At 49.2% G+C, this 16,068-nt stretch overlaps 3 protein-coding genes across 5 annotated transcripts; 2 read left to right on the top strand and 1 right to left on the bottom strand.

The window, feature by feature from the left end:
- Positions 1–1,965: 1,965 nt before the first annotated feature.
- Positions 1,966–6,812, top strand: LOC112885686 (aspartic proteinase oryzasin-1). The gene is made up of 14 exons (XM_025951266.1): positions 1,966–2,109; positions 2,687–3,043; positions 3,153–3,213; positions 4,133–4,227; positions 4,338–4,450; positions 4,611–4,776; positions 4,860–4,899; positions 4,983–5,047; positions 5,325–5,438; positions 5,537–5,601; positions 5,784–5,943; positions 6,022–6,141; positions 6,277–6,365; positions 6,451–6,812. The coding sequence occupies exons 2-14, from the start codon at positions 2,696–2,698 to the stop codon at positions 6,533–6,535; spliced, it is 1,521 nt and encodes a 506-aa protein (XP_025807051.1). The 5' UTR covers positions 1,966–2,109; positions 2,687–2,695; the 3' UTR covers positions 6,536–6,812.
- A 2,195-nt stretch (positions 6,813–9,007) lies between these two features.
- Positions 9,008–11,790, top strand: LOC112885685 (probable WRKY transcription factor 31). 3 transcript variants are annotated; one of them, XM_025951263.1, is made up of 6 exons: positions 9,008–9,342; positions 9,456–9,557; positions 9,796–9,960; positions 10,060–10,527; positions 10,617–10,730; positions 10,829–11,790. In XM_025951263.1, the coding sequence occupies exons 1-6, from the start codon at positions 9,076–9,078 to the stop codon at positions 11,465–11,467; spliced, it is 1,755 nt and encodes a 584-aa protein (XP_025807048.1). In that variant the 5' UTR covers positions 9,008–9,075; the 3' UTR covers positions 11,468–11,790. The 3 variants fall into 3 exon arrangements, with proteins under 3 accessions (XP_025807048.1, XP_025807050.1, XP_025807049.1); XM_025951265.1 differs by having other exon boundaries at positions 9,213–9,346; XM_025951264.1 differs by having other exon boundaries at positions 9,317–9,350.
- Positions 11,791–12,791: 1,001 nt separating this feature from the next.
- Positions 12,792–16,059, bottom strand: LOC112884893 (GTPase ERA1, chloroplastic). The gene is made up of 9 exons (XM_025950516.1): positions 15,598–16,059; positions 15,209–15,354; positions 14,923–15,063; positions 14,722–14,835; positions 14,504–14,629; positions 13,656–13,754; positions 13,458–13,559; positions 13,180–13,260; positions 12,792–13,078 (listed from the first exon to the last, which is right to left on the bottom strand). Exons 1-9 carry the CDS (start codon positions 15,950–15,952, stop codon positions 12,992–12,994), a joined length of 1,251 nt encoding a protein of 416 aa, XP_025806301.1. The 5' UTR covers positions 15,953–16,059; the 3' UTR covers positions 12,792–12,991.
- Between the last annotated feature and the right edge of the window lie 9 nt (positions 16,060–16,068).

Genomic DNA, 16,068 nt, shown 5'->3' with positions numbered 1-16,068 from the left:
AACTATTCCAAGGAATAAGCTGACCTCGCACAATACGCATCCTCTGCGATACCTACAACACCGGCGTTGCATTTCTTGAAAGGCAAAGGTTGAAAGTACTCGCTCCATGTAAATATTATCGAAGAGCGCATCCAGAAGTGGACCTCGATCTTCTTTTAATCTGACACTGCCAGCGGTTTTTCTAAAGCTCGCCATGTTCTACTCGCTTGCACTGCTAATCTACGGGAGCGCGATTAATAAACAAACAAACAAACAAATAAATATATTACCGCGCGCAACTTTGAATATCTATAAACAAATCTGGAGGCAGCGTCCCCGGGATGTGTCCACCTTATCGGCTCACCCAAATACAATAATCAGGATCAGGACTAAACAAACAACCCGCGCTCACTAAATCCAAAGCACTGGTAGCCTATCAGTTATTCGATTCTTTGCTTCGCCCTTTCGGCCCGTGCGTTGTTCAGTTCACACCGCGACAGGGCCATCGGAGATGACCGAGCGCGACCTCGCGTCTTTGGCGTACACGCGAGGGGGTGCGCGGAGCAGCAAGGCCCTTTGTACAAGAGCCGGGCGAGGCGGCACCGGTACGGCCGAACTGGCTCTGACTGGTCGGTGGGGCCCTGCTGCAGGTGAGCCCACTTTGTCAGTGAAATAGAGAGGGTGTTCAGGTGCGCGGAAACATGTGTCACGCGAGCTCGACAGGGAGATTCCACGTTGCGTTCATGCAAGTCAGCTACGTGGCACGGATACAAAGCCACCGGTCACGCTCCCTCGTTCGAACAAGGAGATGACTGGAAATTTGGAAACGCATGAGGTACGCTGCAATACATTTGGACGTCTTTGGCAGCGCCTTGGCTGTTTAGAAACTGTGCAAGTTTTGCCTTTTTCCCGGCCGATGACGAATTTCCGACTCATCGGGATCGCAAGGCACAACTTTGTATGCACGCGAAATATGAGTATTGGAAAGAGAACGAACAAAGAAAATTTACAGTACGATGGAAAAAAAACGACTATAGGGATTTAGCCCTTGGACATACTAAATCGCTTGAGGATATGTTTGGAGGATCTGTTTGGTCAACTATATATTATAAAGCGAAAGGTACGTAGTCTAATGGCTACAAGAGCATTAGTTGTATTTTAGCTTCTGGGTTCTATTTCTGGTGGGAGTGAATTTTTAGGATTTCAATGATGTTATGCTTTCAGCGGCAGACGATGTTCCCATCGATAGCGTGGCGCCTGTGGTGACTTAGTCAATCTCGAGAATTTGCCGATTTAGTCTTCGAAGATGCTCATAGGGCTAGCGTTTGAGTTTGTGCGTTTATAGGGGTGAGTGCACTGTGTAGTCGAAAAAAGAAAAACTAGAGATTATAAAAAAGCTGCTAAAAATGCTTTTTACCTTATCCAAATAGAATATTTTATGGACATCTTGTAGTCTCTTCTTTATTAGATAAAGATTTCTATAATCTCATAAGCTGGTCTCACCCAGATATTTCAGTTAGTAGACTTTGCACATCCACATAAGCTGATGATCCAAATAACCCTCATTTTTCTTTATTAAAAAAGGTTTTTTAAGACGTACTCCTCTCTGCGATACCATAGAACGATACATAACTTTATGTTAGGGGTGATAATTTTATTTCTCGAGTAAAACGAACACTTTAGTTTCATTCAGCACGGCTGGCGTATTTGTTGATAAATTTAAGCTAAATCTCTGACCCAACACGCCGCACTAGAATACTGTGGTGTTCACGAACTCCACGCTACTTCAAGGCAAAGTAACCAGCAGCAGCAGATACTCGTCGCTTTCTCGTGCACTCAAGTCTGAAGCTCACACCACACCAGAAGGCAGATGCGACCTGCCGCCTGAGAACAATCTGTAACCTCCACCACGCCCTGGTCTCCGGCACTTCCCCGGGGTAGCTCTAGCGATTTCCGCAGCGCATCCGATGTCCCTATCCTCCTGATCCGAGCCGCCCACGCATCCAACGGGCCGCAGCGCGCGCGGCCCCTCCCCACCGCAGCGATATATGGGGAGCGGCACCACGCCGGGCGCAGTATTGCTGCGCACGTCAGGAGCTCGCCCCACTCTCTACTACATCCGATATTCTGGTGAGTTCTCGTGGACTCGCAGTGACCGCGCCTCGAACTGGCGGCGGGATCGGTGCTCGCGATGTGGGCTTGGTTCCAGATCCGCTTGTTTCCTCGCGCTCGTAATTGCAACCCGGCTTCCCCGATTTATTTTTGCGGTTTCTGAGCAGCTTTGATCGGCTGAATTGACTGTTTTCCTAAAAAAAATTCAGTACATGTTTTGGCCTCGATTTCTAGTTAGTACTTCGTGCGCTCTACATCAATCGCGGTCCGATTTTTCAATTTTTTTTTTTGCTGTTGTTCATCCAGTATGAGTTCGTTGGCTTAACCCTCGATTCGCTTTGTCCGGTTTATGCTAACATTGCGCCTTAATTCCTTCCAAATCTGCAGTTAGTTTCAGCAATTTTGTCGTTCCTGTTCGTATCCGTTTCTGACTTTCTGTAGCGCATCGTGCCAAATCGATAGCACGGTACCAGTTCGGTGCACTCCTTTTTGATTCCAGTGCTTTCCCCATTTAGGATTTGTCCGATCTAACTACCCTTCAAATTTCCTCGCTCCATAGGCTTAATCCGTGCACTACCCCCTTCGATTGCTGCAGATCGCAGCCATGGGAACCCGCAGCATCGCCCTGGTGCTCCTCGCTGCCGTTCTGCTCCAAACGCTCCTCCCCGCCTCGGCGGCGGAGGGTTTGGTGCGGGTCGCGCTGAAGAAGCAGCCCGTCGACCAGAACAGCCGCGTCGCGGAGCGCCTCTCCGCGGAGGAGAGGCAGCGCCTTCTCGGTGGCGCCAACTCCCTGGGCTCGAGCGGTGAGGGCGACATCATCGCGCTTAAGAACTACATGAACGCGCAGTACTTTGGGGAGATTGGCGTCGGCACGCCAGCGCAGAAGTTCACCGTCATCTTCGACACCGGCAGCTCCAATCTCTGGGTGCCGTCCGCCAAGTGCTACTTCTCGGTAAGTCCTCGATTCTTCCCCTCGTTGAGGTTTTTTAAGGGTATATGGCTGTGTTGGGTGCTAAGCTTCTGTGTTTGTGTGTTCTGTGGTGACTGGTGATGTGATGCAGATCGCTTGCTACTTCCACTCGCGCTACAAGTCAGGGCAGTCAAGCACTTATAAGAAGAACGGTTTGTCTCTTAAAACCATTCTCCCAGCACACATAATTTTTTTCTTGTAATTGCCTGCTTCTCAGTTTACTCGTTGATGGATTGAGACCTGTCTCGCTTTTGTCATATGTATTTTTTTTCCAACTGTTGCCTCATGTTAGATGTCAGTCTAACCATCATATCTTGAATAACAGATGGTCGGAAATTGAATGTTAAGTTTTCTCTGTAGAACAATACCGCAATTTTTCTTTTCAGTTTTAATGCTATGTTTTTTTGGCACATGTGTTGCTCATAATTCAAAGTTCTAACTCTGCTTAGTTTCAACCTTAAGAGGTCTACTACATGCTTTACTTCATTGTTCTAGAATATTAATGATAGAACAGAAAATTCACTCTGCATGGATGGCAACATCAAAATAAAATCGGAGGTATCTGATGTAGATGTAGCGCTAATTGACATAGATGCAGTTGTGTAGCGCCGTGGAGGTCAGGATTCAGGAATGACACTGATGTTTTATGCCACCTGTCTTTCTTGAGCTTGATTGTGACTCTAAGAGTTGGTATATAAGATATTAATAACTTCAGCTTGTGTGACTCCAGCACACCTTATATTGGAAACAAATCACATTTCTTTTTCTAGTATATGCAAAAATCCGTTTCTTCTCGGAATGTATATGGCCTTAGTGTGTTTTTTCATACTGCTCATTTCTTTTTATTAGGATAGCAACAAATCCTTTTAATCCTAAGAAAATTAGGGTATGCTAGAGATGAATCCCAACATGACCAACAAAGAAGGAAAAAGGGACCAAGAAAGAAGGAAAAAGGAAAAGATACTTGTAAAAATAAAAGGCTTCAAGAATCTTGATCTGTATATTGGGGCTTTATGTATTTTTTTTTCCTGTTTGCTTCTTGACAATGGACCTCATGTTTCATCTCACCAGGAAAACCTGCTGACATTCACTATGGAACTGGTTCAATTGCTGGTTTTTTCAGTGAGGATAGTGTTACCTTAGGTGATCTGGTTGTGAAAGATCAGGTTTGTTCTTTTATATGTGTTGTTATGTGTTCCAAATTCATTTATTTGTTGTCTATTGTGACATCTGTTTCACTTTGACAATTTTTAATACTGTGGGGTTCCTGTTCTAGGAATTCATTGAAGCTACAAAGGAGCCAGGCCTTACTTTCATGGTTGCAAAATTTGATGGTATTCTTGGTCTAGGCTTTCAGGAAATATCTGTTGGCAATGCAGTTCCAGTGTGGTAAGCTTCAAAGTTCAAATCTCGTTTGTTCATTACTGTCGATTGTAAACGCAATGATTATTCCTTTGTGCATATATCTTTTGATGTTGCTAAGATTATTCCAATAACTAGATGATGTTGTGGTTGAGTTGTTCATTAATTCGTGATATCAAAATTACAGGTATAACATGATAAAGCAAGGTCTCATCAGTGACCCTGTTTTCTCTTTCTGGTTCAACCGACATGCTGGTGAAGAAGGTGGTGAACTTGTGTTCGGTGGAATGGATCCTAACCACTACAAGGGTAATCATACATATGTCCCAGTCACTCAGAAGGGATATTGGCAGGTTGGTCCTTTTTTCTTGTATTCTCAATTAACTTTCTTTTTGTATATATATTTGGGGTTAACGTATGCAATTTCTTGCTGCAGTTTAACATGGGCGATGTCCTGGTTGATGGGAAGTCCACTGGTACTCCAGTGTTTCTCTCTTCATGTTTATTCTAATTTCTTGTTGATGAGAAATAAACTAAATTCTAAATCTGTCATTATCAGGGTTTTGTGCTGGCGGGTGTGCCGCAATTGCAGATTCTGGAACTTCCTTGCTTGCTGGTCCCACAGTAAGTTTGAGTTTTGCCTTTTTTTGTTAACAAGACTTGGTGTCTTGTTCCTTTATACGATCTTGTACATATGAAATGTTAAAAGGTATTCCTTTTAGCAAGTACGATTTCAGCAATTTCCCAAAACTCTATGTAATTGTCCAACTTAAGTCTGAGAAAAGAGCACTTGCACTTCATGCATTTAAGTTTTAGTTTTGAGTCAATGATTATCATTCTCTGCTTTTCTGCATTTTGTGTTCCACCCTGTGGTGCTGACAGGTTAATATGATCAATGCAGGCCATAATTACTGAAATCAATGAAAAGATTGGTGCTGCTGGTGTAGTGAGCCAGGAGTGCAAGACAGTTGTCTCTCAATATGGACAACAGATCCTAGATCTGTTGCTGGCTGAGGTTTGTATATTCCTATGGGTTTGCTTTTTTCGGTTGCTGGCTTGATCAATCCCATTTGCACTACTCTGATACTCAACTTGCTGTTGGGTTATTTGCAGACACAACCAGCGAAGGTCTGTTCTCAGGTTGGTCTGTGCACTTTTGATGGTATCCATGGTGTTAGGTGAGAATTGTCAACACTGTCCATACATGCAATGAACAGTGCTTGCAACTCTCTTGTTATTAGTTCATGTTGCTCTGGGGCTTGTCATGATAGATAGTTGACCATCTAGTCATCCTGTACTTGTATTATGCCACTACTGTTACTTATTTCTTCCTCCTTCCTTATATGCTGCGCCAACACAGCGCTGGAATTCGGAGCGTAGTGGATGATGAAGCTGGGAAATCTAATGGTGGTCTTCGAAGTGATCCAATGTGCAACGCCTGTGAGATGGCTGTCGTATGGATGCAGAACCAACTCGCGCAGAACAAGACCAAGGAGCTCATCCTGAACTACATTAATCAGGTGAGCTTAAGGACTTTCTTTAATGCAGGGCGTTTCTCTACCACTTAGTACTCTTTTTTAACTGTGTCATTATGACAGCTGTGCGACCGTCTCCCTAGTCCCATGGGAGAATCATCTGTGGATTGTGCCAGTCTTAAGTCCATGCCTGACATCGCGTTCACCATTGGCGGCAAGAAGTTCTCGCTGAAACCTGAGCAGGTATGATTGATTCTCCATTGTCATACCCTCGCCATGCTCCTGTTTTGTGCTCAACCACCCCCTCTCATTTTGTCTCCAAAATACTACCGCCATCTTGTTGCGGTATCTGAACTTGATTTCCCTTTGTTTATGCAGTACATTCTGAAGGTCGGTGAAGGACCTGCTGCCCAGTGCATCAGTGGATTCACAGCTATGGATATCCCGCCTCCTCGTGGCCCCCTCTGGTAATCTATGCACCTCCAAGCTCCTGATTCTGGCTCTGACGATACTTGATTCTTGGACGTAACTTTGGGCTGCTTGCGGTTGCAGGATTTTGGGTGATGTTTTCATGGGAGCGTACCACACTGTCTTCGACTACGACAAGCTGAGGGTTGGCTTCGCGGAGTCTGCCTGAGCGTAGTACCACACTGTTAACGCATGCGCCAGGAGAAAGCTTTACCCTGTTTTAACTTGCGTATTTATCCGGCCGGCGATGTGTGTACATATGCTACTTGTTTAGTGATGCTTTCCAAGACTCGAGATAACGCCCGCCTGTTTTAACCTGGCAAGAATATTTCTGGATGTATTTGCCATCTTGTACTGAATTTGTAGCTGTGGACCCGTACGTGGCATGTCCTTGTTATGCGTGAGATATGACTGACAAGCCTGATGGTATACTTTTTTTAGAGAAATGGGAGCGTTCCCCCCGTTTACTTCGAACAGCAAGCAAACGATCAAGTTGATACAACAGTTCAGGTTCAGGAAGCCTAATCTAAGCGCCCCCGCTGAAGGAACAGCAACTAGAGTTCAGACTCAAGACCAGACACCAGCTCAAAGGCTGTTCCCCCTCCAGAACTTGATAAATCGCCCTCCTGCTCCCGGCTCCGGCTCGGCACAACCAGCGAAGCCGGCATGACCCAGCCGATCTGCAGCATTGGGTGGCCTGTCTTTCCAGTTTTTGTACAGCATCCTCTAGTTGAAGAGCTGCTTGCTCCTTGCACAGTACTTTCCATCTCCTCAGCATCCTTGTTGCACTCCGAAGCACCATTCTTACGTCCATCCACACCAGGCCCTGAAAGCAAAGAGAATTTCAGATGATGGTATACTTTTGTAGTAGCGGTTCATTCGTGATATATGAGGTATGGACGTATGGATGGTGCCTTGGTGGATGTTGATGTATTGCAGGCTTCAAGTGCAGAAGCAGCATATCTGACCCCAGCCTGTCTGAAATGAAACCCCTGGCTGCAAGTAAATACCTAGAAGTTCTGTCGGTTCAGGTAAATTCAGCCACACAACGGATGCTCGGAGGAGACTAGCACACTAGCTCGGTTTAACCACTAACCGAGACATCCTCCCTAGCAAGAGACAGCCCCCACCCCATCTAGGGTTTTGCTGGTGCCGCTCCTCGCCCCACGTCCGGGATTTGTGCGAGGATGTTATTCATAGCACGTACGACCAGCCGCCGTATTGCTATGAATAACATCCCCCGATTTGTGCGCCCTCCTCTCTTTTTCGGCAAATGAGGGGTGCAAAGTGAGTGGTCTTTGGAATGAGGTCCTTTGGGTACTTCTCATCTTGGCCGAATAGCAGCGTTCCCTAAAAAAAAAGAATGGCAGCGCTTTTTGCAGTGGTGGTGACAGCATAGTAAGGTGGGGGGTTGGTAGATTTAGAGCTTTTGTAAAACTTAGATTCTTGCTTACCTTTTCGTAGGAGTTTGGTGGTGTTCAATTATTAAGAGAAATGTCTTTGTTAGATGTTGTTTCTTGCTCGAAGTATGGCAATATTCAATTACTAAGTGAAATATCTTTGTTAGATGTCTCATTTCCAAAGTGGGCCTTATTTGGGTTGATAACGATAGTTGGGCTAACTGGTTGTGCATTGTAAAGGCTGATTGCTTTAGCGGTCATGGATGAGCAATGGATACCCGCGACTTTCCTTGAGCACGTCAGAAAATCCGCACTACCAGCATTTGTGTTTACATGACTACATGAATAAGCCGGTTACCACCCTCTCTCCTCTACCTTTTTTTGGGCTAAGCTCAATGTTCTTTGGAAGTACCACTAGTCCTTGGATTTGCATAGAGATGCCCACCTGTGCATCTCATCTTGATCATGATGTAGTGGTTTCAAGTAGCTATCCGGTGCACCGGCTGGACCGCAGCAAGCATGCATGACCGATTGGGTCCGCGAACAGGCACTGGACGACCCGGTTCTTTTGCATGCCGATGCCGTACCAACCCATGGCAGATGGGGCTATCCGTGAGACCAACACACACTGTGAAGCCACCGCGAAACCAACGCTCTGGTGCACCGGCGCGCGCAGTTGCTCAGTCAACCCCAAACCAAGACACCGTCCTTCCCAATCCCAAAAAGGATACAGCGGGAGTACGTGTCGACGACGCGGCGGTCGCGAGTCCATGCAACCCAGGTCACCGTAGAATGACAGCCAGCCCCGCCATTCCTCGGATCGGGAGCTGACCGCCCGACCGATCGCCAGTCTGCCGGGGGCTGACCATTTCCCTCCCCCGGCTGCCTCCCCTCTGCTCGCGCCCGGTTCGCGCGGGCGCCACAGCTTCGTTTCTCCCTCCCCATGGACTGGGCGGCGAGTCGTCGCGGGTGCGCGACTGCAGGCGATCGCATCAGCTCTGAGGAGGGCCTCGGCCTCTGACTTGACGCGCGACTGCATGCCTGCCAATGCCCACCCTCCCCTCTCTCCTCCTCCTCCGATCCTCTTCTCCCCGTCCTGGTCAATGGTCACCAACACTGCCTATAAAGATGGACTCAGATCGGCGACCGGGGCCGCGGAGCCCCGCCACGTGTGCGCTCCCACCGCCTTCTTATACGCCCCCGCCCTCCCCGGCATTCGATCTCCTTCCTCCCCCCTTCTTCTTCTTCTTCTTCCCCGTCGTCTCAGCAAGCCCCCATTGGCACGCATTATTCCCCGTTGAGAGTGCGCATGATGGAGTCCTCCTACCTGGGCAAGCGCAAGCTGAACGCCAATGGCGCCGAGCGGGAGCCGTCCGGGGCGCCGGCGGGGTTCCAGGCGGTGGTGCTCGGGTACGACGACGACGCCGGCGAGGCGGGCGCGGAGGCGCGGCGGGTGGTGGGCGAGATGGACTTCTTCAAGACGGAGAAGAGGAAGGAGGAGGCGGCCGATCGCTCCCACTCCGCCGCCGGCGCGCCGGACGATCTCAGCATCAACAAAGACGACCTGACCATCAACGTCCGTCGGTGAAACTGCTTCTCTGAATTCACGCCGACGACTCTCTTTTTTTTCCGCCCTCGTCTCCTGGATCGGCGCCGGTTTATCCTGACGCGACTCGATCGGCTTTTCAGATGGGCCTGCACGTCGGCAGGAGGAAGAGCGGGAGCGAGGAGTCCATCGTCGACGATGGCGTCTCCTCCAACGAGGTAGATCACAGGGAGACCAAAGCTGAGGTGAGGAACGAAATCACTCTTGCAGGGCTAAAAACAACTGAACGAGCCGTGATCCACGCCATGTGTGCTTGACTGCCAATAATATCGCTTTGTTCTTGGAAACTTGATTCCAGATGCGCCAATTAGACTAGTCAAACCTCTCCGTGTGGGGGTACTACGTGACTCTAGCGACAAACAAAAAGTTTAGGATTGCTGTTGCTTAGTGTCTGATGTAATACTACGTACTAAATATGATCAGCTGGCACTGGCCAAATCCGAGATTGGGCGCCTGAACGAAGAGAACAAGCAGCTCAAGAACATGCTCACCCGGGTGACCACCAACTACAACTCCCTCCAGATGCACGTCCTCACACTGATGCAGCATAGGAACAGCCATAGAGGCCTCGGCGCTCCGGGCCATGAGGTAACACACGAACAGACAAAGAAAACTCGGATCCATGGACGCGGCCAAGCGAGAGCGCACACTGATCGATTCGCTGCTGAACTGTTTTGTGATCACCAGCTTAGCGTTGATCCGGAGAAGGACCAGGACGGGAGCCAGCTGCTCCCGCGGCAGTTCATCAGCCTCGGCACCGCCGCGTCGCCCGACGAGCCGCCGCTGCGCTCCGCGGGCGCGGACATACGCGGCTGCGACTGCTCGGCATCGCCCAGCAACACGGACGCGGCCATGCCGCCGCCGGTGGACTACTGCGCTGGCAAGGGCAACGCGGCCACGATCAGCAGCAAGGACGTCATGCCGCTGCCGACGTTCGATCACCACCACCACCATCATCACCACCGCGGCGGCGCGCACGAGAGGGACCAGAGGGGCAGCAGCCCGGAGGACCCGCCGCCGCACCACGTGCCGCAGGGATGGCTCCCCAGCAAGGTGCCCAAGTTCCTGCCCGCCAAGGGCCCCGAGCCGGTCCCCGAGGCCGCCACCATGCGGAAGGCCCGCGTCTCCGTCCGAGCCCGCTCCGAGGCAGCCATGGTAAGTCGTGAGTGGTTCTGGCTCTGGCTCTCTTGACCGTGCTGATCGTTTGTTGATTGTTTCAAATGTTTGTTCTTGGTGACACGCAGATCAGTGACGGTTGCCAATGGAGGAAGTACGGGCAGAAGATGGCCAAGGGCAATCCGTGCCCCCGCGCGTACTACCGGTGCACGATGGCCGCCGGCTGCCCGGTCCGCAAGCAGGTACGCTGATGAAGGTGCCGTGATCCGCGGGAGGCTTTGGAACATTTTGATGTGCGTACCATGGCACGTTGGATCACGTGTACGGTGTGTGATGGCAGGTCCAGAGGTGCGCCGAGGACACGACGGTGGTGATCACGACGTACGAGGGGAACCACAACCACCCGCTGCCGCCGGCCGCGATGCCGATGGCGTCGACCACGGCGGCGGCGGCGTCCATGCTGCTGTCGGGCTCGATGCCGAGCGCGGACGGCAGCCTGATGGCGGGGTCCAACTTCCTGGCGCGCGCCGTGCTGCCGTGCTCGTCCAACGTCGCCACCATCTCGGCGTCGGCGCCGTTCCCCACGGTGACGCTGGACCTCACGCAGCCGGGCCCGGGCGCGCCGCAGCCGCCGCCGCGCCCGGACCCCGCGCAGCTCCAGGCCGCGCTCGCCGACGCCGCGCGGCCGGTGGCGCTGCCGCAGCTGTTCGGGCAGAAGCTGTACGACCCCTCCAAGCTCTCCGCCGTGCAGGCCGCGGCCAAGGCGGCGCCGGCGGACGCGGGCGACACCGTCAGCGCGGCGGCCGTTATCGCGTCGGACCCCAACTTCCCCGCGGTGCTCGCCGCCGCGATCAAGTCGTACATAGGCGGTAGCAGCAGCGGCGGCGGCGGCGGGAGCAGCGGGACCGTGCCGCCGCCGCCGGCGAGCAGCGGCGGCGACAGCAGTAGAGATGACAAGATCGGGGAGCAGGACAGCTGACGCGATCGACCGTTGTTTGGCTGCCTGCTTGAAGTTTTGTTCCTCGCGTGAGTTTCGTTTAGTCCTAGCTTTCTTAGTTGAGTTTCCTTCGTCTCCTCGCGGCGGGAGACCAAAATTTTGCTTAGTTTCCTACTCCTTTCGGTCGTTTTTGTGGCAGAAACTGGAGTAACAGTTTTGTGCTTGCTAGATCGTTTATTTAGGAGGGAAGAAAATATGCTCAATTTTCATGCATACCACCTCGGTGCTCTGTATATGGTTGTCAGTCACCATTGGTGTTTCGGGACGAGGCAGAGTTCATGCCCGTGTTCAGAAAAACTGCTACTCTTCCGTCCATTTCCCGTAACCGTGTTCAGAGTTCATGCGTAACGTGGTGCCCTGGTCCGCGCTCTGCAGTCTGCACCCATCGTGCACTTTTATTTACTCCCCTCAGGAAATGGTACGCATCACGCACGTTGATCACTGGCGGCTGCTGCGGCGCCAGATGTTGACTTTGGACGCGGTGCAGGGTGCGGGGTCAACGTCGCCTCGCGCTGGGCCGGGTCACGCTTTGACATTAGCAGGGTGTTTTGTACGTGGTCCGATGCACCGCCAGGCACGTCGTCGTCCCTTGGTCGTCGCTGTTGATTCGGGAGAGCCGCAGAAGAATAGCAGCTGCTCCCAAGTCACACAGTTGACTCGCTCGTTCGGAAAAAGACAAAACCGTAGCGCCTACGTATGGCGGCGTTATTTCGTATCCAGCGAGCAGCACGACATGCGTGCGTGCTCACCCAGCCATTCAAAGAGCTGTTGAGAAGTTAAGATCATCGTTTCAAAAAAACAAATTTGTTCAAAAGATTCGTTTCAAAATGGAAGTTACGACCGAGTCAATGCTAGCTGCGGTTTCCTGGCCGAGTCAATGCTGTGCGTCCGGTTTGACTTCGCATGCTGCCTGCGTCCCGCAGTCTCGTGTCTCACGGGTGAACGGTGAACCGACCGTCCCGCTCGCTTGTGCCGCATCCACAACGGCCGGCGCACGGCACGGCGGCGCCACGACCTGGACCTGCCGCCGCGTGACGACCACGGCGCTCGGTGCTTCCGCGCGGTCGTTCGGTGGGCGGTCGATTGGCGCGGGTCACCGTTTTCGGCGCCCGCGCCCGTCGCCTCCCGTTTCGACGGGGGCGAGACGCCTGCCGTGTCCACCGCGGGCGGCGTTGTGTCGCCGAGCCGAGTACACGACCCGGACGCCCGCACCGATCCCGTTCGTAGCCTTGTAGGACAGGAGTGGTTTGCGCATGCAGATGCAGTACAGCTTTGCCATGGTATGCTGTAGCAGAACCGTGCCTCGTCATGTGCAGCAAAATCAGTTCCATAGAGCATCAAGACCACATAATTTGCTGAGAGGACCTCACTATTCACTAATAACTGCGCTATTTTAACTTCTCACATCAACAAAACAAGAAAGCAAAGAGAAAGAAAAGAAAAGGAAAAACAAAGTCATCCTCCTACTCTCAGCAGCTGGTACTGATAGTGATGGCACCCCCGTAGTCATAGCGCTTGAATCTCGCCGCCGTAGCCATAACGCTTCAGAAGGCGTTCATCTTGCCGCCAGTTTTCCTTCACCTTGACCTCTAGCTGTACAAGGGATCATGTGCTGCTATTAGAAACTTCCCAAACGTAATAGCAGAAGGAGATGACGGGTTCAGAGCAACCACACAGAGGGGAGGAGCTATAACCTCGAGGTAAACTTTCTTTTGTAGGAAATCCTCGATGTCAAGCCTTGATGCGGTTGCCAACATCTTTATGGCTTTGCCATCCTGCATCACTCGAACATATCAGGGGAATATTTTTCTATTAGACATTACAGACCAGAATTTATGGCCAAATTCCTTTTTTTATTTAACAATGGAGTTAATCTTACGTTGAAATGATTCTAACTTCTATCTCATGCATTTCAAATATTCAGAGAAAAATAGCCTACATCATGCATAATTAGGGTAATTAACTTTTTTACCTTCCCAAGTATAATGCTTCTTTGTGATTCTTTCTCAACAAGTATCTCAACTTGAATGAAATCCTTAGCTGTAGGTCGGCTTTTGTAACTGACAACATTAACCTGTCACAAAATAAAAAGGGTTATATCAGAAATAAAGGCTAGCAAAACGGAGAATATGCTGCGTTAAACTGATAGGGAAAGCACCAGAAGATGTACCTGGCATGAATAAGGAATTTCCTGCCTATATTGGACAAAAATCTTTTCCCTCACTATTTCACCAACAAAAAATCTCTCAGGGTGTTCACTTGCTATGTCCTGAAACATGAACCACATAGTTAAGTACATGACACAAAAATATGTCATTGATCTCAAAACTTATTAGGGCATAAGCTCATCAAATACATAAACCACACCGCACTAAAGAGTATGATAATGAAGTACTAAAAGGGTGTAAACTTATTATTTATCATTATAAAGATGAAGTAAAAGATGCAAGGGAAATTCTTATTCTCTGGCTTTAGAAAATAAGAACTTTCCTTGCATGACTGATTTATAGCAGCAGAGCAGGAGCATAGTAACCATTATGTGCTAATTCATACATTAGCGGTTTCAAGTTCACATTGTTCAGTACTTCAGTTCGCCAATATGGGAAAAAGCAAACTGCCATGCCATCAGCACGAAATTGATTTGTCAGCACGTCCATCCGTCGAACTAAGACTGATACTTGATATACACAATATTTGTAGGATTCAACGTTGGAATGGGCATGTCAAGTTCAACAATAATGAGATCCAATTATCAAAAAAAAAACAATAATGAGATTCAGGAGCACGCTCTTGACTACAGTGACAAAACTCTGATTAAGCTACACTGCTAAAGGATTAAATACATTGAGGTTTGAGGGGCTGAGGCTGAGAAGATTATCAAAATAACTGAATTCTCTGAGCATCTGAACCTGATTTTCTCAGTTTAGAATATAAAGACAGGACAGTCAATAACATTTAACGGTAAACAACGCACAGGTGGAGAAGCCATTTGAAAATAATGAATCATCTGTCAAATACCTTGGGGTAGTAAGCAGGACCCAGAGGGAGCTTTGACAATATCCACTCCTTGATATCATCCACTCCGTGACCAAATTTAGCACTTACAGGTATAACATCATCAACATCAGTGAATTTTTGATACCACTGTCAAAAGAGTAGTCTGGAAGTCAATACCATTTACAACAAGGGGAAAGCCCAAAAGAAACACCTTCTCGACTTTTGTATAAGGTTAATACCTCAAGTTTCTTTGCAATTTCTCCTGGTTTTATGAGATCTTTCTTGTTCAACACAAGGAGAACAGGAACTCCAATACCTTTGTTTCCCACACCTTCTTCCAGCATTTCATCAATCTAAAAGCACAAAGTTTCCATTGCGTAAGGTAAAATGGTTGAATATAAGAACCGATTACTTTCTTTACTAGTTACTGCTGCTAATACCTTTTCAGGCGCTTTGCAAGCATCAACTACAACAAGCACACAGTCTGCACTACCGATAGCACTCCTAACATTCTTCATCATCATACTGTCCAGCTTATGCATCTCTTTTTTAATGACACCAGGAGTATCATAAAGTATAATCTGCAAACTAAATGATAACTCAGATTAGCGGTGAAAAGCAACATGATCCCCTTGATGGTAGTGGGATCAGAAACTTGAGTGGACCTTAATTTGCATCGAACTGAATTGAGTTCTGCAAGTAGTACATTAGAGACAAAACTGATACCTGGTATTCTGGTTCAGAACATATACCAAGAATGCGATGTCGTGTTGTCTGTGGTTTATCTGTTACAATTGAAAGTTTCTGACCAACCATTTGGTTAATAAGGGTGCTCTTGCCAACATTTGGCTTCCCCAACACAGCTACATAGCCTGAAGAGACACTGTATTAGTACATGCAAATTATTCAAAGTACACCCATTTCATTTTTAAGAACAAATAAACCATTTTTTGTTCAGGAATCTTAACGAAAATGCTTTGCTTGCGAGCTCCATTATTTTACTTTATCAACTACCAAAATTTAGCGAATAAAGTTCTAAAGTAAGAGCATAACCTCAATTCTAATCAATACTAAACCCGACTGATTCCAAACGCAGAAAAGCACAGAAGCCTAACCGCTGCGGTGATTGGCGCATTGAGAGGTGCTCAACTCCTCCGATTCGTACTCATCTAGCAGCGCCAGGCTCCAGTCCGGCTTCTCAATGAGCTCCAGGCGCGGCCTCGTGTTCTCCATAGGTTCAGAATCTTCCTCCTCCACCACCTCACCTTCCACCATCTCCTCCTCTTCCACTCCTGAGTAGGTCATACTCGCATGGGACACAACCCCAACTCCATGCTCCAGTCTCGAGGCGCGGATGCGTCTTCCTCGTAGAACACACGAGGAAAGAAAATCCGGCGGAAGAGCAAGACATCGATGGAAGAGGCATGGAGGCGGCGGCGCGACGAGCCGGAGGGCGAGGCCAAGCTCCATCCCCTCGAGAGTGGCAGTACGCAGTGAAGATGTTAGCGTGCACGTTTGGGGATAAGAGGAGAGCCCGAGAGAGCAAGCACACGAAGACGACGAAGCGTTTTTCTTTTGGGCTCATG

This window comes from Panicum hallii, chromosome 3 (assembly GCF_002211085.1).
Source record: "Panicum hallii strain FIL2 chromosome 3, PHallii_v3.1, whole genome shotgun sequence".
Classification (NCBI taxonomy): Eukaryota; Viridiplantae; Streptophyta; class Magnoliopsida; order Poales; family Poaceae; genus Panicum; species Panicum hallii.
This window is presented reverse-complemented; position numbering and strand designations above follow the sequence as displayed.

Coding starts and splice junctions, on each gene's coding strand:
- LOC112885686 (XM_025951266.1), top strand. CDS start 2,696: ATGGGAACCCGCAGCATCGCCCTGGTGCTCCTCGCTGCCGTTCTGCTC. Junction 4,228..4,337: donor ATCTGGTTGTGAAAGATCAG/GTTTGTTCTTTT, acceptor TTCCTGTTCTAG/GAATTCATTGAAGCTACAAA. Junction 5,602..5,783: donor GATGGTATCCATGGTGTTAG/GTGAGAATTGTC, acceptor GCGCCAACACAG/CGCTGGAATTCGGAGCGTAG.
- LOC112885685 (XM_025951263.1), top strand. CDS start 9,076: ATGATGGAGTCCTCCTACCTGGGCAAGCGCAAGCTGAACGCCAATGGC. Junction 9,343..9,455: donor AAGACGACCTGACCATCAAC/GTCCGTCGGTGA, acceptor TCGGCTTTTCAG/ATGGGCCTGCACGTCGGCAG. Junction 10,731..10,828: donor GCTGCCCGGTCCGCAAGCAG/GTACGCTGATGA, acceptor GTGTGATGGCAG/GTCCAGAGGTGCGCCGAGGA.
- LOC112884893 (XM_025950516.1), bottom strand. CDS start 15,952: ATGGAGCTTGGCCTCGCCCTCCGGCTCGTCGCGCCGCCGCCTCCATGC. Junction 15,355..15,597: donor ATGCGCCAATCACCGCAGCG/GTTAGGCTTCTG, acceptor GTGTCTCTTCAG/GCTATGTAGCTGTGTTGGGG. Junction 13,261..13,457: donor GAAGCATTATACTTGGGAAG/GTAAAAAAGTTA, acceptor CGAGTGATGCAG/GATGGCAAAGCCATAAAGAT.